Source organism: Ailuropoda melanoleuca, chromosome X (genome assembly GCF_002007445.2).
Source record: "Ailuropoda melanoleuca isolate Jingjing chromosome X, ASM200744v2, whole genome shotgun sequence".
In the NCBI taxonomy this organism is placed as follows: Eukaryota; Metazoa; Chordata; class Mammalia; order Carnivora; family Ursidae; genus Ailuropoda; species Ailuropoda melanoleuca.
This window is the reverse complement of record NC_048238.1, coordinates 11529282-11553676: the sequence shown is the minus strand read 5'-3', so window position 1 is coordinate 11553676 and position 24395 is coordinate 11529282. Positions and strand designations below refer to the sequence as shown.

The 24395-nt window shown below is 37.7% G+C and overlaps 1 protein-coding gene across 3 annotated transcripts in view; it reads right to left on the bottom strand.

Annotated features, from left to right (window-relative positions):
* Nucleotides 1-24395, bottom strand: part of GLRA2 (glycine receptor alpha 2) — a 180779-nt gene that overhangs the window by 115291 nt on the left and 41093 nt on the right. For 2 of the 3 annotated variants that reach the window (XM_034648835.1, XM_002925346.3), the window contains 2 exons: nucleotides 18299-18366; nucleotides 9938-10161 (listed from right to left, as the gene is read on the bottom strand). In XM_034648835.1, the coding sequence (XP_034504726.1) occupies nucleotides 9938-10161; nucleotides 18299-18366 (292 nt within the window). Of the gene's footprint in view, nucleotides 1-9937; nucleotides 10162-18135; nucleotides 18204-18298; nucleotides 18367-24395 lie in introns of all 3 variants that reach the window. The other variant, XM_002925347.3, reaches the window with a different exon arrangement.

Below are 24395 nucleotides of genomic sequence, written 5' to 3'. Positions count from 1 at the left end.
AGACATTTAGCTAAAGGCTCCCATGACTGTTAAGATGCAAATCTAGGGAAAGAATAGTGTTTTAAGTACTGTTAGTCATTTCCTCCTTTGTGTATATGAGTTGATGGATTCTCAGATTCCTTACCAACATCCCCAAGAGCCGACTTTGATATCGAGAGTATTAAATGGAAGGATGAAGCTGGATGGAAAACATGGCCCAAAACAGCATGGCTAGGGCACCAGAGAGAAATAATTTTTTCAATACTGCCTAGGGCTGAACCTAAACCCTACATTGGATCTAAACTGTATGGTTAGACTCTCTCCTCTTAATTAATTTCAAAGAAATTTAAGACCTGTTTTTCACTGTTGACTATGGGATTTGGAGGAGATGCATCACATCACTGTTGGTTCATTGGCTGTTCTAGTCCTCTCCCTTGACTAAAATGTGAGTGGCTGACTAGGAAGGTCCATGTTTACCAAACATTATAAAGGCATCACAGAAAATACCCATGTGCATTAAGCAATACTAGCTGGGAAGGACAAAAATACAATATCTGTTCCCATCTGTGCCTGGTCCTTTCAGAAAAATGTGCACACATATGGTTGGCCCATGTTAATTAAGTCCAAATATGGATTGGATTCAACTTGGAGAGCAACTGATAAATCTGTGGCTAAAACTTTTCCAAATGCTTTGATATTTCCTGAACAAAAATGTTTTGAAGGTGTTGAATAGGAGAGGGCTAGATTGGACCCCACCAGAAAGAAGAGCTCAAAGTACCAAAGACTCAACTAATACTGTTCGCATTTTAGCTACATTTTACATTTCAAAGTCATTTCGTATCTAGTGTTTATTTATACACCCAGATATTCATCAAGATAAAATGTTATTAAGTCTGCACATTAGAATAATGAGAACTGTCTTGTCCATGGTCACTGGATGTCTAAGAGCACTGTGTGCAATTTTCTTAGTCATTCTGTATCTAAAAGTACTGTATAATAAGTCTTAACATTTTGTTTGGGATTATTTTACTTTTGGCAAAAGAGAAAGGGAACAAATGCTTGTGAACTGCACCTAGGATTTTAAGATAACCAAAGTAACTTTGTATCTGCTAACAGCAGAGAGAAAAATTGTGGTACTTTGTTGGTGTTTTACTTCATTAAGACTTCTATTGTGATAACTGGTGGAGAGTACTTGCCACTGTTTCTGGTGGCAAAGGCTGGAGCTAGAACGGAGCCCTGGTTAGATGGTAGGGTGCTCCATCCTTGACTAGGTACCACTTTGAAATCCACCACAATTCCTCAGTTTACTCTTAACAAGCAGCTAAAGAGGAGACCTGAGCCATTATCTGAAAGATGTAACTATCACTTCTGTTATGAGCCAAATGCATCCCAAATGGAGGAAACCTAGGGCAAGGAGGATATCCGTCTGCTCAAAACAGGTATGGAAGGCAAGTGGAGTCTGAGTGTAATAGGTACTGAGTAAGGAAATGTCCATGTGTATGGGTTCAGGGGAATAGGGAGAGCTGTCTCCCCTCTTTCCTTCTTTTATCCTACAGCCACCTCAGGGTTATTATGACATTCATAACATTTAGTATGAATCTGGAACTGAGAAAAACTGCAGATCAATGAAAGGTTAAATGACTTCTCATGGTCACTTAGTAAGATTGGATTTGAATCTGAGTCTTCCTAAATCTCAGAACTGATCTCAGAACTAACATCTTCCCCATCTCCATAGCATTCTGCCTGTAATCCCCACCTCACTTATTGCTTTCTTTCATCTAAGCGCTCATTTAGCAAAATATCCCTACTAAAATGAAACATCAAATAAAGCATTTGTTTTATTGTCCTTTGAAAGGAACCATCAATCAGATATGGGATGGCCTTGCTCTGAGTGTGTGTCATGTGTAGAACTTTACATAATTACATATGTCCTTAATTGTCTTTCAATGACTGTTCAGTGATAAATGTTGTATTCTCTTCAGTAAAGATGTTGGTTTGTAATTTAAAATGCCACAAGCAAAGATAGACTTGTTGGAGAGACTGCTGAGCTTTGAGGATGTAAAAAAATTTTTCCCCATTTTAAAATGGATTGCCTTTCTTTTGGATTATGTGCTATGAAAATGCGCTAAAGTAATTCATGTGTCTCATAAGAGCCATGGTGATATTATATGTATTTATTTTGGGATTAATGCCATCCAGGGAGGCTTTCAAAAGCAGCACTATGGACCAGGCAGAGGCCCATGTCGACATGAGTTGAACAGGCTCACTAGGACCTCTGAATTTCCTTTGGCTTCCTGCCACAAGGAAATTCAAGTAATGAGTAATAGCAGACCAGCCCTTCGACTCTGCTGGCTCAAATATACCATGTAATTTCCTTTAGCCTACATATCTAGTTAATAATTGTCCCAGCCAACCATCTTTGTATAATTGTCTAAAGGTATATAAACCCATAATTCATGAATACATTCTAAAATAAGATCTCATGGATACTCCTGCTGAGTGAATCAGAGGGTATAAATGATCTAATTTGCGATTGGGAAATTTCTCAATAGGGAGTTTAGTATTGAGTATTTGTCATTATGAAAAATATATGTTGAACACAAGGCTGCCTCTTAAACTACAGGTAGTTCAATATTTCCTGCCCCCCCCTCCAAAATCAGGTTGCAATTCTCAAGAGTTGGATATTTAACTTGTGAGAGAAAGATTCAAAGATCCAAATGTTGTTTGAGATAGGCACCTTAAACTTCAGAATCCTCTCTTGCTTACTCCCAAGCCGTAAGGGACACAAAGGACTCACTCGTATTTCCTCATCCAGAGGGTATTTTATGGTTTGGGAAGGAGATCATTTTGAGTTATAGATGTATGATAGAGCTACAAGGAGCCTCAGATTTTATCTAATTTTTCTAGTTCAATCTCATGTTATGAATGAGGAAACTAAGACTCAGAATGACTGATGGGGTTACAGAAGCAGTTCTCTGAGCCTGGAGGATACAGTAAATGATGCAAGCCAGTGTGGAGTTCCTGATGCCCTGAGCTACCTTCTCAGTATCCTGTTCTTTGCACCATCACCTTCAGAGCAAACTCTGATGAATGTTAATGCAGTGGAAAGTTACCTCCAAAAGGAGGAAAATCTACTGGTTGCTATTGCTAGTCCAATCAGGTAAACAGTCACGGACAAGTGCTCATGCCAGCTGCCATGTATTTCATTTGCACAATTCCCTCTTTTCCTCCAAACAACAGTAAAATCCTAGCACTGTTGTGTTTGAACCAGTATTATGCTCCTGAGTATATGTGAAGTTCTGAACCCAGTCAAAAGCTTGACAGAGCTTTCCAGCACTTTATGAGAGTCTGTCATATACAGAACACAGTTTCTGAACTCTAAAACTTGTACCGTCAGTGTGGTCTTTTTTGAGGACCACTGCTTCCCACTGTCCCATCCTTGCTGAACTCTAGGAAGAATGGAATCGTGGCTTCCATGGCATTTCCCAGCACTTCTCTGAAGACTCGCTGCTTAATTCTGATGTGGGTGCTTATGTTACAGTCATTAATAACTGCATTAAGTCAAGTCACAAAACTAATGAGGATTTGGACACAGAATTGGAATATGAGAATGTAATTTTGCCTGGATTATAGGATATAAAGATAAATATGGTTCAAATATGCACAGAGACAAGAAATCACAGCTTTTATAGTTGCCTTCTAACAGAAAATGTGGGCTTACATGCCTCATCAAAATTGAAAGTAAGATAATCCAAGTATCACCATTGGTAACATTTAGGCAGGTCTAAGTTCACTGTGCATTTTATTTTCAGCTCTGACATCTAAATAGAGAATTTTCTTTTTTCCTATGCCATAAAAATCATTCTGTAACTAAAGTTAGACTCTTTTGAAGTTCTTGCATCGAGCTCCGGATGAGTCAAGGATAGGAGGTTATGTGAGAAAAGTTGGCCTTTTATGTGTGTGGGTAGAGTCGGTCATTAGACAGGATTATTTGGGGAGCTCCATTGGATGTCTGTCTAGAAATCTACACTCCACCTACTCTCAGTGGTACCTTAATCTATCATCAGAGGGAGAAGCATGTCAATCCCCAAGAGTTCTCTATTACAACTCAAGTACTACTGGGAAGGTAGAACACTGAATCCTCCACACCTAGAACCATGAATTGAATCAAAAGAGATTAACAAGCAAATCACCTCCAATACCATAAAAGAATAAGTTTCAGGTCAGATAACGTTTGATGATGAGAGGGAGCAGATATCTTGGTGATAAGGGGTACTGTTGTGGAGGAGCAATCCCATAATTATTTATGGTTTGCAGGACTCTCCGTAGTTGGAGGGTAGCATAGAACCCCTAGGTACTTGGTCAGTCAAATAAGAAGACACTGAAGGCAAACGATATTTCCTTACCAACTTTGCCTCAGGTATATCCATTCTGGAGGCATACAATAAATCTTAAAGCAGAATTGTTAGCAGTTGGAGGATCAGGGCTTCCTTAAGGACCTTTTCCTCTAAACAAACAAATAAACAAAAGAGCTGAATACCCCAGTACAGGAAATATGCATACAGTTTAGGGAGATTCAAGGACCTCCTGGAGTTTTCACCTCACCTTCAGGTTAAGAACCCCTACTCTATAGGGTCACACTCGAGGAGTGGGTCCATCTTATCCTTAATGCCTGGAATTTGTAGGGATCTATCTTGATCAGCTTACTCTTTGTCTTAGAGCCCGGACCAGAAAGCACAATCATTAAATTACAAGGAAATACCAAGGGCCCTAGAGTATGTGGCAATTCCACTTTTGACCTGTATCCATATAACATATATTGTACTCTACTAATGGTCTTAACAAAATCATCTATTTTTCAAAGCTGAAGAAATAGAAGTTCGGAGAGTAACAAGTTTCCCTAGTCATTCAGCAAGCTCTGAGGCCAGAGACTCAAGCCCAAGAGTGTTTTAGTCTAAAACCCTTGTATACTATAGTATCAGAAATAACCAGGACAGCATTCAGCATCATAAGTTTCCGAGTAGGAGCCCCAAAGTGTACAGCAAAGTGAAAACTGGGAGCTGAAGAACATCTTGGTGCGAAGTGGAGCACACTGTAAAATTAAATTAGCCACATAGTGTTGCTGACCAAGCATATGTCTACCAAATCTAGTGGGACAAAAATGTATGAAAGTAAAAAGGGTGAGGTAATTCCCTCCATTCTTCCCAAAATGGTAACCGTTTGTTTATCATGTTAACAAATGTAGGAAAAAGCTACTGATTTAAGTTGTAGCAACTGTTATTTAAGTTATATCAGGAAGAATTTCTGCATAATGCTAGAGTAACTTATTATAGGATTCAAAGGGAGAAAATAAAGTCTCCTTCTCTGATGGTCTTTAAAACTAGAATGAGTTCTCAACAGGTTGCCTGAAGGTAGGAAAGTTGACTTAATGACCTTAATGGTTCTCTTCAACCCTTTCATCCCTGGGATAGTAAAATTTTTCAGAAAGTAGATATGCTATATTAGCGACATATGCTATGTAAAACTATCAAATCGATATTGACATTGCTGCACCTTGAATTGAAAGTCAGTTTCTGCACCCTGAATTTAAACAGTCTTTTCAGACATTTGCAAAATTTGAAGATACTTTATGTTGTCATCTTAAATCTTACCTTCTTCCTCCAATAGTTCTTTGAAAAATGAGTCCCAAAAAGGTTGGTTCCAAAATGACATGCCTTTGGAATTGTATTTGTTTGTGTCTTTGGACTTGAGTTGGAGCAAATGAAGAATTAATGTGGGGTAGGAGACGATAGCATTGAAATAGAAGTCAAGAGCTTTGATTCTTGGCCTAGCTGTCCTATTTATGCACTCCATTATTTTACCTCACCTAACTTGCTGCAAGAAGTCACTTCCTCATTGGTAAAACAAGGGTGTTCGATTAGATACTTAGCAACAGAATACCTTCAAATTAAAAAAAAATAATCCTATGCTTCTATAAAAGTCAGAATTTTGACAGAAAATTCTCAAAAGCAATGGAAAGTAAAGGAAGAAAACAAATATTAGCAAAGACATTGTGGACAAGTGAGACAAGCTGCTCGTCTCCAAAAATACCTTCTTTTTTCTTTCATATTGCACACCATATGCCATGGTGCCCTGACTTTTACTGCAATCCATTATATTCAGTTCAGCAGATATTGTTTGAGCAATAATACACACAATACTCGCGGCTCACCTCGCTATTCTACTATGGATTCAGGCCTTTTTAAGTAACATGGATTTAGAATTTGACTGTCTCTGAAAGGAATGTACAAAGCGAGTTGTGTGTCCTTGTTTATACTTTGGTCAGGGATGATCAATACTTAATGGAGTGGGTCAAGAAAAAAATTAAAAAGAAAACAAAGAGTAAGATGAAATGTATTACGGAAGTGAATATCAAAGAAGAAATCAGAAGAGAAGTGGACAAAAATAGATTTGACACTTTTTCATCAGCAAAGACTATGTCCTGCCACACTGGATAGAAATTTTCTAACAGCGAGCTAATACCTTTGGCTCCTATTTAAAAGATTTGTTTGAATTTTACTAAAGTACCCCAGGTGTTTGGATCTGCAGGACACTTGTGGAGTTCTGGTCTACTGTCCCCTCTTTTCTAAACTGCTGCCTTTTAGGAAACTTCTTGGAAAGTGTGATCTTGCTTGTTATGAAATCAATGGACTGCATAGTTCTCTGTGTGTTCTATTTGGCCATCAAAGCCTTAGGCTTTGGTTTCCATGTGGAGTTAATGTTACTGCTCCTCCTACAAAGCTAAGAAAGCATGGAATTGTTCGTGGAAGAAATGCTATCATCCACTTGTTTTAGGTTTCAGAAAATGCAAATACAAAACATCACCACAGAACATTATTTTTTTTAAGGTAGACCAGTGTTCAAGTAGTTATTTAAATATGTAAGGTAGAGGCAATTCATGAATTTATCTTTGATCCTTTTGTTGTATCCCTTCCTTGTATCTTTCTTTTTTTTTAAAAAGATTTTATTTATTTATTCGACAGAGATAGAGACAGCCAGCGAGAGAGGGAACACAAGCAGGGGGAGTGGGAGAGGAAGAAGCAGGCTCAATGGAGGAGCCTGATGTGGGGCTCGATCCCATAACGCCGGGATCACGCCCTGAGCCAAGGCAGACGCTTAACCGCTGCGCCACCCAGGTGCCCCTCCTTATATCTTTCTTAACCCTCTTCATCCTGATTTCTCATCTCAGGCATCCAACTTGCTCATTCTCACTATTCTTCCTAGACATCAAATGTACTATCAGAATGAAAATTTCATATCCACTCCTTAACAGTTTAGTATTAATTTACATCAATGGATTCCCTCTTCTAGGGGTATTTGCATTGTAAACCTGAGAGTAGAGGGGAAATCCTTCCTAATGCAACATCAGCAGGAATCTTTCCAGCCCCTTTAAGACATCAGAAAATGTCATCTGCTTGGCCTTAAATTTGAGTCGGACCTGCAGCTGGGCATATATTAGCGCTAATTACTCCTTGTCTTCTAGTTAAATTGAGTCCAGTGACTCAAGTAAACAGACATGTAGGTGCCAGCCCCCAAATTCTAACAATATTTGAGTCATGCATTCATTTGCAAAGTTAGAGCCACTTTTCTTTTCCTTGTTCCTCATTTATTCCTATTACTTAATTTATCATATGTCTGCCTGCCTTGTTAGACTGGAGCCCTTCCAGGGCAGGGATGGTATCTTACTCAGTTTTGGATCTCTAGGCCCAGCACACTATCTGGCTCATTGAAAATGCTTCCAGGCAATAATTAGATTCCTGTAGTTCAAATCTGCCAAGAGCTGTGTTTCTCTAAAATGACATGCCCAGTTCTCCTACACCAGGGATCTTTCCTCTGATTTCATAGAACACCCACAATGAAGGAAAAAATCTAAACCAGCCTGCGACAGGACAAACTCTACCCAATCCAAAACAATTATCAGGGTGTTTCAGAGCTTATAGTATGCTACACTGGGAACAAGAGATAGAAGAATTGCCTCTGGATCTAGGTCTGGGGAACATTATGTTCTTCATGGTTCTAGAATAGAAAGGCCTTCATTGACCAGAAGGGAAAAAACTTGGTTTTATTTCAGCAGTGCATGATGCCAGGTATTTACTAGAGCAAATGCCACCCAAGGCCCAGGGGGTTAGCTGGAGCAGCTGATACCCTGTGCTGCTTTTTATAACTCTCCTCCCTAGCACCATGCTCCACATATGTCCCATTTCATCAGGTCACATCAACTTAGGTTGTGCCCAATACTGCATCTTACACCAAACACATCACCATGTGAAATATTCTGTGTTTCCTTAAAATTTTTACAAAAATAAAAATAAAAGTAAAGTTCCTTAAAAATCAAGTGGAGGGAGTTTCCTGGTAAGCAGTGACTTTGCCAATTTTTACAAATAAGCAGCCTCTTTCATTCCACAAGACATTCGGTCTGTCAGCCATCAGCAAACTGTGAAATTACTAGGTTAAGAATGGAATACACGGTACAGACCTATATTGTATAGAGAGTTGTGAAATGAGGTTTTGATGGTGGTGACTCTACAAACTTTTGAAAATTATTTGCAAGGATACAAGCTGTCCATTTTCTTTTGTAATAAGATTGGAGAGAAAGGGGGAATTCTACCAAGGATCTTTAAAATGTGAATATTTGTTTAATGTTATTAAATATCTCTCATATACAGTACATCATCTTGGACCTTTGGGAGGAGTTACAGAAGGTGTGGAATCCAAATGGTTTTAAAGAGCTTACTATTTAGAAAGAACGTTAACTTTAAAACACAGACAGCCATCATTTCATTTATTGAGCGCATATGCTGTCAGGTACTATGACAAGTATTTTTATATACGCTGTATCAGAGATTGGCAATTATGGCCAAAGGGCCAAATCTCGTCCACTCTCTGTTTTTGTAAATTACATTTTCTTGAAGCACAGAACGCTCAATTGTTTAAGTATTGTCTCTGGCTGCTTTTGTGCTACAACAGTAGAATTGAGTAGTTGTGACAAGAGTTGAGACTGTCTGGCCTACACAGCTGACGTTCTTACTGTCTGGACCTTTACAGAAAATATTTGCTGACCTCTACTCTATATCATTCATTCTCACAAGCATACTTAGAGATGAATATAGTGTTTCCCATTTTACAGTTAGGTAACTGAGGATTATAGGTTATGTAACTTAGTGGCAAAGTTTGCATTTGATTCTAGATGGTGTGATTCCGAAGATCCATATTCTTATGCTAAATTCATATATAGAAATAGCCAAAATACGAGGTAGGAAGAAACAAGAGGCTTATAGAGTCACAGAGGAACTGGAGTTCAGAAAAGAAAGATATGATTTTGAGGTTGGGGTGATAAAGATTCTGGAGAAGATCATATTTGAATGTAAAAGCAAAAATGGATCTCAAGATTTGTCATTCCCAAGCTCAAGCCCAGGAAAAGTTAAGAGATCAAGTCGGTTACATGTTTAGTTAGAAGCATATCTGAGATTAGAACCAGTTTTTCACTCACCCAGACCAAAGTATACTGTCAATGACCATGCTGAGCCATTGAATGTTTTTGTATGTGTGGTTACATGTTATAGAATGGCAAAATTATTTGAAATGGAGAATTTGTACATTATGCTCAATGATTAATTGAACTAAAAGCCTGCACTTCTTTTATTGAAGCAATCAAAAATACAAGTATGCAGGTATTTACATGATATCCACCCACCATCTTACCAAATATATATATATTTTTTTCCAAATATATTTTTGTTGTGGAGAATCATGTTTCCAAGACCATGGGAACCTGTGGCATTCTCACCAATTTTAAGATTCAAATGATAACCAAGAGACCACAAAAGTCAAATATTTATATACATCTTACCGTGCAGAATCAGGCAGCCCCAGGCCAGGAGAAAAATGAAGTAAACAGGGGCAGCCAACAGAAGCTTACCTGATACTGTAGAGTACTTTGCCATTTTTTGAAATTCGAAGCAATTTGTTGTCGGTGGTGACATCATGGAAGTTGGCACCCTTCTCATTGGCAAAGAATAAATCTGGTTTCCAAATGGAGTCCAGCATGGATGGGTCCAAGTCCAGGGAATCATCAGGGTACTCGCTATATGCCAGCCTTGAATCATTCCACTGTTGTCTCAGAAAAATGTTCACTCGGTAGTCCTATAGAAACCCCATGCATAAGAGTTACTTATCACTCAGTCTGGCATAAAAGGTCCATCCACATTTCCCCTCACTCTTCTCCCTGGTTTGGTAAAGTATTGGTATCTGTACAAACCAGGCTGTGTATATCTTGGTCAAAATAAACCGCTCAGTTCTATTAAGAGTGGGAACAGAGGGGAGAAAGAAAGAAGGCTCAACCAAAACAGAAAGCTAATGGAACAGGCTGAGTTGGTTGAATTTTTTTTTTTATGTTTAAATTTAAATCATTCATTCTGGAAGGAAATAATACTAACTCAAGCTGAGTTTTCCATAGAAAAAGGTAACCATGAGTACAGAAGTCAGTCTGTGATGACAGATTGTCAAAATTGATTCATTTTCCAAATCAGAAATGACATGATCTCTATTCTCATTTTGCTCAGTTGCTCTGGGCAGAAGGAAACCCACTCTGTAATTCTGGTAGTGGAAATCTTATTATAAAACTCTGACATGATGGGGCAATATTTTTTAAATTCATCTACATAAATATTAAGATGCTTCATGTTGACAAGATAATTCCCTCACACTACTTACTTTTAAAATTCTTAAATATTTTATCATTTCTCTGAATGGGTTGTATCTATAGTAGTTGACTTGATACTTCATCAATACAGAGATCTTTTTCATGTTTTCCTAATCTGAGCACCTGACAAAGTGTTCCTCCCTATAGGAGACTCAGGTACACCCTGTCATTCCCATTTGATCTGGGAATTTACTTCTTTGCCAGCGAATCAGCCTGGGGCAGTGACTTCTCTTTGGAAATTTCTACTCAAAGGTCTTTAGGTCCATGGAAATTGTTGCTTTTCTTGGTAGAGTGGACCCCGAAAGAGGTTTTAACAGTATTCCCTAGTCAAGCGGGGCTATAGTTCGGAGCTAATAGTTGTTCACTCCTGACACTTATGGTCATTTAGGGTGATACATACTGATACCTTCTTACTCTCTTTCCTTTTCCTTTTTCACCATTTGCCCATTTCCTTTTTTACCATTTGCTCCATCCCCACATCTCTGGCACCTGGATTTTCGTCACTGTTTATTTTACTCTAATGGTGACCAACTTGTCCTGGTTTGCCTGAGAACCTCCCATTTTTAGCTCCCAAAGTCACACATTCAGGGGACCCACTCAGTTCTAGGCAAAACTGGGATGGTTGGTTACTTTACTAGGTACAGTGGAGGATACCTCAGGATGGTCAGTTTTGGTTCAGTCCCTCAAGGCCAAAAGAAAGAATATAAGTTATAAAGATTAGGGTATATAGAAAAGAGCTTCATTCCAGTTCCTTCTACCTATTACTAAACTATCCAAATTCCTATGACATTTTTGTCAAACAAGCCATCCTAATTTATCAGGCTGATAGAGTATTTTGAAGGTGGCAGTTCTTGGAAGTAGTGCCCAATATAGGCCTAAAGAATGCTAGTAATCAAATAGTTACTAACATCTGAAAATCAGTCATCAAAACCCAGCTCATTTGGAAAGGCTGAAATATTAAAAGAAATAACCTTAAGATTCTCCATTGTATAACATAAGAACTTTCTGACTTGGAAAATTTTATCAGCTGACTTTTATTTGGGATTTTTACCAGGCATGCATGGCAAATTTTCAAATCTAAAAGGGCACTGTTGTGGGTCCAGTCAGGCTTCCATCCCATCCTGTTTGTTTGCTCACTGACTCCTCCAGTGAGTGAATCAACGGAATAGCAGAACCTCAAAGTTGTTCCCATCATATAATTTTGGAATTGTTCAAAGGGACCAGAGGATTGTAACTGGAAAGAAATTACCAGTTCAGTGTTTCATTGGCAACAGGAGTTACTGGAAGATTTGGAATTGTGTGTGAACAAAGAGTGAGGATATGTGATATGTAGAAAATCAAAAAAGAGGGGGTTATTGAAAATACAATAATCCAACTTACATATAAGTATGAACTAAATACATCAACTGTGAGCTTTCCTTAAGGTTTTCTGACGGGAAAAAAATGCAGCTTCTCCAGTGTTTGGCATCCACCCCTGTTATATATCCCTTGGAGTAAGAGCCAATTTTCCTTAACAAAATGTTGTGGATTTTTTTTGGGGGGGGTAGGGGGTCTATGAGCTTGTTTCAGTAGCAAGTAGGAGAGAAGAGAATCTCATAGAATCTCATCCCTTAGACAATGAGAAGTAATGACAGCTAGAAATAATAGAGGTGAATGGGTTAAATATCTTAGGCCATTGGGAAGCCAACGAGGCCCCCGACCCTGCCCAGGAAGCAATTGTAGGATGGGAAAGTCCAGAGAAGCCAGATAGACAGTACTGGGCAGCGAAATCACCAAGAGAACATCACTGCAATCCTCCCTTGAGCCTGAGAATGATTTAAAGCTGTATATTGAGAGACTCTAGAAAATATTACATGATCACATACAATATGAAGACATTGACCTTTAAAAAAAATCTCAAGAAAAATTTTCATAGCTAATGTACATCTTTTTAAAAAGTCTTTCCCATGAGTATTCTTCTCCAGTGTTTCCTGGTTTTCTACGTTGAATTTTATATATAGAAAATGATAAAATAGATTCTCCCAATAATAGAACTTTAAAAAGAATAATGAATCTATGATATTGCAATAGAACCATTAAGTGTCTAACAGTTAATTTAAAATAAACGAATCCTATTTGTAAGCAGAGGTAAGTAGAACTCTTAGAGGAAAAAATACAGTTTATGCCACAATGACAGGAATTATATGAAATACAACTTTTATTAGATCATTTGGAAGTATTTGTTCTTTATATAAATGTATAGGAATTAAAATTTTCCATACTTTTGTTTATAATGATATACACTATTCTAAAATAAATAGCAACCCTTAAAACCTTTTAGAAAAGGACCCCCAAGGAACTAGAGACCTAGACAGCCAAAGAAAAGATTTTCTGGGGCTGCACCTCTGTAATTCTCTCAATTCACTATGATTTTCAGTGTAGGGTAAAAATTTGACACATGTGATTTCTCTGTCCATCATCTCTGTTTATTTAGAGATAAGTTTATTTCCTCATGATATTCCAAACCACAAGAGATAGTTATATGCTTCTGTAGTTTTTCTTTGTCTTTGTGTTTACTTCTAGGTTTAATAAAATATTAAGGGCGGAGTAAATATTGAGAGACATACTTAAATGCAGACTGAATTTTCTTTTACACTGCCTTCTCTCTACAGAGACATATTCTACTTCAAATAAATGTCATATTTCCTCATATTAAAATTTATTTTCCTATGATTGACTCTCTGGGTATTAGATTAGGTCATGAAAACATTCAAATTAAAATATATATATATATATATGCAAATATGTATGTATTTTTTCAAATGCTGTGTGTGAGTCATATAATCTTTATTATATTCTTAACACAGGTACTGCAAGTACCTATATTCCATACTATTATTTCACATCGAGTTTATTATTTCTAAAGTTTCACTTTTTCTATTACCTTCTAATGATATGCCTGTGCCACAGATGGTTTCCTTAAATTGAATTATTTGGGTACTATTGTTTTTGGTCTAGCATTTATGCACAGAGATTGCCACTCTGTCTCATATATACTCGTATTAAACCTTACTGTTACTCTCTTATATTTTTATATGTATACATTTCTCAATCCAATTATGTTACAAAGTTATCAACCACAAGGATATGCTTTGTTGATTCCCCACAGTACCATGTGGCTCTTTGGTTTGTTTTATTTATTTATTTATTTATTTATTTATTTATTTATTTCAGTAGTAAATTTTTGTTTTGATTTTTTTTTATTTTTTGGGGCTCTACTATTTTATTTTTTTATTTTATAATAATTTTTTATTATGTTATGTTAGTCACCCTTTGGTTTTTACCTCTGGCTACACTGCAGTAAAATTTTCATCCTCCTGAGTCTGTGCTAGCTTTGATATGGGAAGTTAGCCTTGAATTTGAGATCATGGGGGGGGGTGCAGTTGTATTATGATGAATTCAGGCTTTAACATTGCACTGTTAATTTAGAGACCAAGGTCACCTTCTATCTCAGTTTCACAAAATGCCAGGCTTGGGGTAGACTCTTGGTTCTTCCTTAAGAAGTCAGAAATAAGAAATGTAGCTACCTGTTCTTCCTGCTAAGTTAGTATCTCCTCATGAATTGCTGATGCAGCTATAGAATGAAAGGGAGCCCACAGTGTTAGTTCAGCAGCTCCGGCACTGCAGGCGTCCTCCTAAGGGGCTGTCTACCTCTTATCCACTTCCTCAGAAAGTGATTTCAGATCACAGATAAAAACCGCTTCACCCTGCAGCAGTAACCAGCAGAGCATATGGAACTTATCTTTGGGGGACAAGTTTTGGGGGAGCTGGAATCATATTGTGGAGATACTCTCTGAGGGAAGACATTTATGCATTTTGAGCTCTTTCTCCCCCACCTCAAATCTGTTAAACGAGGAGGGAGACAGGATCTGCTACTGTGGCATGGGGAGTGTTCCAGCACCCACAGGTCCAAGCCATATTCTATCCACCCACATCCTTTGAGACTATCTCTTCTTCATTTTCTGATGGCCCAGCCTTGGGGAGAGCTGCATGCAGATGGTATGCAAATACTCTTGACCTTTACTGACATTATAATATTCCCAAAGCATGTCTTTATATCAGGAAAGTGGGAGTTGCAATACACTCCCCAATCCTCTAAATTCACTTGCCACCAGCAGCTAAAGAAAAGGGGGAAAGAAAGAAAAAGAAATGGTAAACTGACAGTGTCAAGACAAAATATAACCTGTTTCATCACACATCCCTTACTAGTCTCCTAAGTCATTTGGAACCACAAAAAAAAAATTGTTCTACTGAAATCTCTTAATACGGGGTCAACTAGCAATGACCATCAACAGATTCTCATGACTTTTTATGAAGAAAAGGTTGTATTTTAGGGGCGCTTGGGTGGCTCAGTCATTTAAGCATCTGACTCATGATCTCAACTGAGGTCTTGATCCCAGGGTCATGAGTTCAAGACCCAGGTTGGGCTCCACGCCGGGCGTGGAAGCTACTTAAAAAAAAAGTGTGTATTTTGGAATAATGTATATCATCATAATTATTCATAAAAATTTTCCTTAGAATAACACAAATACGATGTCTTCCGATGACATATCTTCAACACTAACAGATCAGAGGAGTGAGAGGCAGTATCAGGTCTGTAAGTGAACCTATTCTTTGTGGGCAAGTAGTACCAATAATAATTTAGTGAGATAACATCAAACATAAGAGGGGCAAACTCGATAACACCAGAAGAAAGTCATCCTGAGTTCTTCAAATGGATAGTCATTGTCTCTTATTTAGAAACAAACAAATACCCCAACTGGATCCTTCAATAATGCTATCGGGGTTATAGAGTGAGAACAGGGCATGAGGGAAAAGGCGAAAAATCAACGTGTTTAGAAACTCAAAATTCTGAGGCATTCTTGGAAAAACTCCTTCCAGAGAGAAAGCAAAATTATTATTGCTCCCCAATAACACTGAGCCCTGTCCTCAGTGACCACATACGTTACCGTGCAGAAAAACTAAGGGTCTGATCTTCTGACTTCAATTAAACACAGTTCAGAGAAAAATCTCATTCTGTTTCACTGTTTTGACCAATTTTCTTTCAGTCAAAATTTGTGAAAGTGTGGGTCAATTCATGGGTGGTGGAATCTCAAGGTTTGGGTAAGGTGAGCTTGGGTTGCGATGATATTCTGTGGGTGCAGAGGGTGGATTCCCAGGCAGGGCCCCACGGGTCTGGCAAGATAGACTCTTTCAAGATGGAGCAACTCTCCTGTTCTTATGAGCATCCAATTAACATCTATTTAAATACTGATGTCTCAGGTCCAGGGTTGGCCATCTATGGCCTGCAGGCCAAGTTTGGCCACAGCCTGCTTTTTGGAGCATAGCCACACCCAGTTGCTTACTATTGTTTATGGTTGCTTTCCTGTCCAAAGGGCGAAACTGAGTAGTGGTGACAGAGACTGTCAGGCCCTCAAAGTTTTAAGTACTTACTGTCTGGCCTTTTACAGAAAAAATGTTGGCCGGTCCCTACCCTACATAGCATGAGGATTTATTAAGCATGATAGAGTTTCAAAAAGTATTTTAGTTTCACACAAAAGCTTTAATTGAAGAAATGAAAAGATCCTTTTTGAAAGCCACATGAAGTTTGTCATTCCATCAAAAGCTAAGAAGTAAAAGATGCACACGGCAAGATAGGCAGGCTGTTCATTTTACACTTGAGCAATGATTTCCAAGTTTTCTCATAGGAAAATGACAAAGGACACCTTAATAAGTGGCCAGAAAGCACCTAAGCAGCCCATTTATTAAACACCTTCGGTAGCTATTAAAGACAGGAAAACAAGGACATCCAAAGTTTCCGTTTTCATCTCCGTGAATGTTTAGCTTTTTCTTGCATTAATAAACATTGAAAGGTGCACATTTACATTTTTGATTGAGGATAAATGCAATGAGGAGATTTAATCAAAGCAACTTAGGATTCTAATTAATGCAATCAGCATTAGGTCGTGCAAATATCGTCATTGAATGCCATCGTGTAAAGTTGGTGACAGTGATTTGGGCTGCTAGAAGATTTGCCCCTCTGTTCTTAGGAAAAAACCAAGAGGGGAGAGACAGAAACTGAATGCCAAGCCCAGAGCTGGATTAGTCTTTCTATGTTTACCTTTTCTTGTGAGTCATTTAATAACCCTATCAAAACTATCTTATCTGAGTAAAATTCATAATGCACTACATCCTGTCAGAGCACCAGAAGGCTCATTTCTGGACAATGCTGTGTCAGTAATATTAAAATGGGTAGTAGAGTTTCATTATGTCTAATTTTGCCAGTGAAAAGGAATGGTAAAAGCTAAATTACTTTTTCTAGCTCAAGGACACCAAAAAGTACAGTAATTTGTTAAACACAATCCCAGTAGCTTAAAAGAGAAAATTTATAAAGACAAGGAAACACTATTTTTTACTTCTCAATGCCATTATGTTCATTATTTCACGTGAGTGTTTCTAGGACATCAGCCACCATAGTACTTAGTCAAGCTGAACTCTATTTTATTTTGACTTCATCCAATAATATGGCTGTGTACTTTACATAGTCATGAAAATTAGAACCAGCCAATTGATTTAGGACTTAAAATAAATCGTATGAGGACCAAGAAGAAATTTTACCCAAAAGTCAGTCTCCACACTATTGCCTAGCACTGTAAGACTATTGATCTAGTAGGCTATGTCACAGGCAACACCATCACCATGACATTTATAAGGAATATTGGTGGATTTTATAGTATCTGAAATCTTTTTCATGTACATGAAACATGTTTGCACATACATTATGATGAGCTTATAATTAGTTTTATGTTTATTGAGTTTTTTTGTTGGGGGGTAGGGAGCCATGCATGTGATGTAATTGCTATGGACTTGGGACTACTTTCTTCTGCCAACAAGATTGTGTGTGTGTGTGCCTGTGTGTGTGTGTGTGTGTGTGTGTGTTTGTGTGTGTGTATTGTAAGGTCAGCCCCTTTGGCATGTATCTTAAATGTAGAATATGTGAGGCTTGACTGTGTTAAAACTTCCATTATATGAAAATGACTGGCTATAAAATATGTCTCCCAAACTTTGAAATTCATATTTCTGAAACATTAGAGATAGAAATATTTAAATAGCCTTAATGTTACACTATGCTTATTACTGATAATTCTACCTAAATGCAACCAAAGAGCAAGTGTTTTCAAAATTTCTCTGGCATGATGGATAAAATATTATTGAATTTGAAGCAATGAACATTTGACTAGTGACTTTCTAAAGTGAAAGTGTATAAATAATCACTTTCTAAGGTAAGTGAACTTGGAAATTGGCATTCAGTAAGTGTCCCACAATATAAAACAGTGCTTCGTCGATCCCATATCCCATTCCTTCACACGATGGCTTCAATGCTCAGTCCCACTCACCATTGTAGTTTCTGCTATTGACCCAAAGCTGTTGATAAATATGTTGCAGGTAACATTTACAGGAGGCCCTGCAAGTTGAACAATAAATAGAAAATTTGACAGGTTGTGTTCATGGCATAATCAAGTCATGTTTTTCTCTTGCCAGTGGCATTGTAGCACTTACCATGGTGGTTTCTGTGACTGATCCAAAACTGTTGATAAAAATATTGCAAGTAACGTTTACTGGAGGACCTGCAGAATGCAATAAGAATATTGCAATAGACATTGAAGAAAAATACAGCTCCATCAACATCTGTGCAAATGACTAGAAATGTAAACTAAATTAAAATGATGGTGAGATTGCAAAAAAAAAAAATCAAAAAACGAAAAGCAAAAATGTTTTACCCAGAGTTTCAGAGTGATAACATTCCCACTAGTATTTCGAATAATGACAGTTAAGCAATGATAACTTACCAGCGGAGTTTTGGATTTAGAAAATACAAGCTGGAGACTATTAAATTGAATTCACTGTCAGTAGTTGCTATCAAAATAGCCTTTTGGGTGGGTGGCTTTCTTCCACCTGAGGCTCATCAACATTGTAGACATCGACAGTGGGTGCCCCACGGTGATGAAACAGCCAGGGTCATGAGTTCAAATACAGCTGCGTTTTGAACTGCGAGTGAGTCAGAAATATCCACTTCTTTTTGCATGACACCTTTTAAATCAGTGGGTCTAATTGATTCTCTTGATACCTTTGAATTTACCCCCATTCATTCTTTATATCCTCTGACCCCCAGTGAAAAATGATGTACAGAAATACGAAACCAGAGAAAATGAGCTGATTTTAAGAAATAAACTCAGAGATGTCACTTAATGCCCAGATTGTAAAGCAAGGGTTATTTATTCTCAATGTGCTTTCAGTAGAGAACCCACTTTTTTCTCCAGAGACCTGGGGCTAGTTCTCTTTTGCTCTTGCCCTTGGTCTCCCACCCAAGCACTAATCAGACCCTTTTCTGCTTTGTGTCTGTGATCAGATGACAACAGGTGTGTTCGGGAGGTATGGCCACAGACCCTTTGCCCTTCGATGATATGTATCATTGTCTAATGATTTCCAGTTTCATGCTGTTCTGGGGAATATATTTATTGCCCTCCTGTAGTTACCCCCTAATGCGTTCTGAGATAAGAACACACTGCTATGAACCATCTATTCACTTGCTGCTTTCCCCAGTGGAAAATTGTTTCTCTTCACTCGACACTGTCTCAGCAACCTAGTGTAGTCTACACTCCAATTAGCTCTGTACCCGACAAGCCACTAGGATCTAAGTGAGGAGGAGTTTAGGTTGAGATCTCCCCCTCAGGCTGGTAGTAAAACACAGCTGTGGTGGCACTTGGGCATCATTTTTTTAAAACTCTACAAGTTGGTGGGCTCTCCACCCCTTTCTTTTGAGGAAAGGAGACTGAGGCTGAACAGCTAATTAAAGTCTCCAGGGAAGAACTTTCAGTAAAAGAGGTGTGTTAAGCTTTTTTCTTAACATAACTAACTTTTCTGTTTTTTAATGAAAGACAGTTGTGTTTTATTTTTTTATATATTTGTAGGTATAGAATCACAGGCACCCTCCCATTACCAAAACATTTTTCAGCCTACGTCTTTGAGATATTCCAAGCCTTTGAGTTCATCCCTTCCCCTCTTATTTCAGCATCTGCCAGGATGACCTCTTCTCCAGAGTCACTTTCTACTCTGCTTGATTTGTTTTTCTCTTTTGGTTACTCAAATCAAAACTAAAAAATGAGTCTCTTCCTTGGCCATAAAATTCTATTCTATAACAAATATATTTTTCTGCTAATAAGAAATAAATTTAGACAAGGTAGAAGCAAGTCATGAGAAATTGTGTATGTGTGCTTTTTTTCTTCTCTTCACAATAAAATATTTCATTTTAAATAGCCCAACTCAAGATGGAAAACTTTCATGAATTTTTATGTGCAAGATAAGAAAATGAATGATGAGGGATAAAGAAACAGGAAAAAGAGAAATGTCATCTTAACAAGAGGAATTTGAAAATTCAAATATAGATTGTCTTCTGCACATTATCCATTTGTCCAGCCTCCCCAATTGGCTTGCAAGCATTTAGGAGGCTGGATCATACCGTAATATATTTATTTTTATCCTGCCCAGTAAATGGAAGTGTGAGTATATTGCTGGACCTCAAGATATTTTAAAAGCTACCACATATTGACACACTGTATTAAGCACATTTTAAAAAGTATCTAGTTTAATGCTCACAAAAGAGGAATTGTTTTACTGCACCAGTACGTTTTCAGATGGGGAAACTGGGGGTGAGACAGGTTAAGTAACTTGTTTGAAGTCCTGCCACAGTAATTAGAAAAGCTGACACTCCATGCCTTATCATTCTGATTCCAAAAAAACCTAAACTTTTAACCACTTTGCTGCACTGCATTTATTACACTGTAACCTGTTTCCCTCCTGACCTGCCAACCGTGGTACTTTCCACTGGTTTATATATTTCTGGGATAATTTGATCCTTTATATCTAACCTCTTCAATCTGAGGCATTGTCTCAAGTTTCATTTGCATTTGGATATAAAATCTTGGAAAGAAGAAAAGGCAGTTTTTTGATGCGGGATTAGCACATGCATATATTAAGAGCTGATACATATTAAAACCTTGCTGTGTGCCAGTGAATGCCGTATTCATTCTTCAGTAATTAGGTGCTACCACGTCCCCCATCTTATAGATGAGGAAGCTGAGACACAAAGGTAGTCAATTTTCCCAACGTTGCAGAGTTCGTAAGAGGCAGAAATTGCCTAACTTTAGGGATGCTTTTCTTTTTTTTTTTTTAAATTTTTTTTTTTTTTTATTCTACAGAGACAGAGACAGCCAGCGAGAGAGGGAACACAAGCAGGGGGAGTGGGGAGAGGAAGAAGCAGGCTCATAGTGGAGGAGCCTGATGTGGCTCGATCCCATAACGCCGGGATCACGCCCTGAGCCGAAGGCAGACGCCCAACCGCTGTGCCACCCAGGCGCCCCAGGGATGCTTTTCTTAACTGCGGGGATGAAATGTCTGAGGCCAATGGAATTATCTTAATGAGAGAAGCTACTGGGAGTTGGCCTGCTAGTTCTTTGAGTTAAATGATAGAACTGTTTTTCACTTTTATTATCCTGATATGTGCCAGCACAACCTTTCATCTATATTTTATTTTATTTTTTAAAGATTTTATTTATTCATTTGAGGCATGTATTTTAGCCCCGTAATCTCCTAAGTGTTCTAATTAACAAGGACACATCTTAACGTGCTCGCCAGTGAATGAATGTGTTCTATAAGCTGTAGAAAGAGTTAAGACTAGTTAACCTCATGTCTTTGGTTTTATCAGCAAAGTTATGATATTCCAAATTGAATTGGATGAGAACTAGACAGGGAAAAGAATTATGTAGACATCTAATATATCATATCACAGTTTATCCCCTTCCTTCTTTACAAACTTTGTCTCTTCTCTCTCATTTTCCCTCTCTCCTTCCCTCTTTCCCTTTCTTTATCACTCTCTTTCTCCCTTAATTTTTTGCCTTATTCTTTTTTATTATTTGAGTGTGACACACAATGTCCTATTTGTTGCAGGAATATAGGATAGTGATTTGACAAGTTTAAACACTGTGCTATGCTCACAAGTATAGGTACCATCTATCACCATACATTGATATTTATAATATCATTGACTATATTCCTTATGCTGTACCTTTTATTCATGTGATTTATTCATTTCATAACTGGAAGTCTGTATCTCCGCCCCCCCCACCCATTTTGCCTGTCTCCCACACCCTTTGGCAACCATTAGTTTGTTCTCTATGTTTACAGGGCTGATTCTGCTTTTGTTTGTTTATTCATTTTTTTATATTCCACATATGAGTGAAATCATGTAGTATTTGTCTTTCTCAATCTGGTTTATTTCACTTAGTATAATACCCTCCAGGTCCATCCATGTTGTTGCAAATTGCACAATCTCATCCTTTTTATGGCTACATAATATTCCTCTGTGTGTGTGTGTGTGTGTGTGTACCACATCTTCCTTATCCATTCATCTATCGATGGACTCTTATGTTTGCTTCTATATCTTGGCTATTTTAAATAATGCTGCCATAAACATAGGGCTGCATATATTCAAATTAATGTTTTCGTTTTCTTTGGTAAATGCCCAGTAGTGGAATCATTGGATCTTATGGCAGTTCTATTTTTAAGTTTGTGAGGAACCTCCATACTGTTTTTCACAGTAGCTATACCAATTTGCATTCCCACCAATAGTGTATAAGAGTTCCTTTTTTCCCCCACATCCTCACCAACACTTGTTATTTCTTGTCTTTTTGATTTTAGCCTTTCTCACAGGTGTAAGGTAATATTTCATTGTAGTTTTGATTTGCATTTCCCTGATGATTAGTGATGTTGAGCACTTTTTCATGTGTCTGTTGGCTGTCTGGATGTCTTCTTTGGAAAAATGTCTATTCAGATCCTCTACCCGTTTTTTAATTGGGTTGTTTGTTTTTATGGTGTTGAGTTGTATAAATTCTCTATATGTTTTGGATATTAACCCCTTATTGAACATATCATTTGCAAATATCCTCTCCCATTCAATAGGTTGCCTTTTTGTTTTGCTGATGGTTTCCTTCATTGTGCAAAAGCTTTTTTTGATGTAGTCCTAAATAGCTAATTTTTGCTTTTTTTCCCCTTGCTTTAGGAGACATATCTAGAAAAATGTTGCTACAGCTGATGTCAAAGAAATGACTATCTCTGTTCTCTTCTAGGATTTTTACGGTTTCAGGTCTCACATTTAGGTCTTTAACCCATAGATAGACAAACAGACCATGAAGATTTTTCATTATCCATCCAGATTTAGTAAATGAACAGTTTCAATAAGAGCAAATGGTATATTGCACTTTCAATAAAACATTTACAGTATTGAAAAACTATCTTTTCACTTGAATTCTAACTTTGAATTTATCTTTCTTTCATTGGAAATTTCTCTCAAGTGTTCTAAAATTATTCTTTTTAAAGCCTTATTGTATCTTACTGAAATTCTTATATATTTTAAGGCACTGATTGCTACTAGGAGATTTTATACTATAAATGTAAGTTAATTGTTCTATTTTTCAATTTATGCCATATATTTGTATGAGGAAAGAAGTAAAAAAAAAAAACACTTGCTTTTATTTCTTGAACAGGTATGTGTGATGCAGATAGGTAACGCTAAATCTAAGCTCATTGGTTATATAATCCACCAAGCCTTTTCCAAAGAGGGAAAGTTTAAGGATAGGAAGAAGTGCCTTTAAGAATCTAAAAGGAATCTGACCCAGAAATTAAACCTGAGTTCTGGCCTAGTAACTTGCTAGCATTCCACCATAGATAAATCATATAACCTCCCCAGGGCGCCTGGGTGGCTCAGTGGTTAAGTGTCTGCCTTCAGCTCAGGGAGTGATCCCAGGGTCCTGGGATCGAGCCCTGCATCGGGTTCCCTGCTCCCCTGGGAACCTGCTTCTTCCTCTCCCACTCCCCCTCCTTGTGTTCCCTCTCTCGCTGGCTGTCTCTCTGTCAAATAAATAAATAAAATCTTTTAAAAAAATCAAAAACAAACAAACAAAAAACCCATTTTGAGTCAATTTTTTTGTATGGTATTAGAAAGTGGTCTGGTTTCATTCTTTTGCATGTAGCTGTCCAGTTTGCCAGGGATCATTTATTGAAAAGACTTTCTTTTCCTCACTGTATATTCTTGTCTCCTTTGTCATAGATTAATTGACCATATAAGCATGGGTTTATTTCTAGGCTCTCTATTCTGTTCCATTGATCTATGCATCTCTTTTTGTGCCAGTACCATACTGTTTAGATTCCTACAGATTTGTAGTATATCTTGAAATCTGGGATTGTGATACCTCCAGCTTTGTTCTTCTTTCTAAAGATTGCTTTTGCTATTTGGGATCTTTTGTGGTTCCATATAAATTTTAGTATTATTTGTTCTAGTTCTGTGAGAAATGTTGTTGGTATTTTGATAGGGATTGCATTGAATCTTTTTGCCATATTCTTATGAGAAGAATGAAATTGCCATAACTCAAGTATATAATTCAAATATAAAATGGAGGTAGATTTGGTATATGGTAAATAGATGTCAGATACTTTCAGTGTATTTGGAAGAAAGGCTCCCTTCCCTGACCCCCAGCACAAAGATGACAACCCCCATCCTATACTGATCCTCTTTGTTGCTATATATCACTCTCTCAGATTA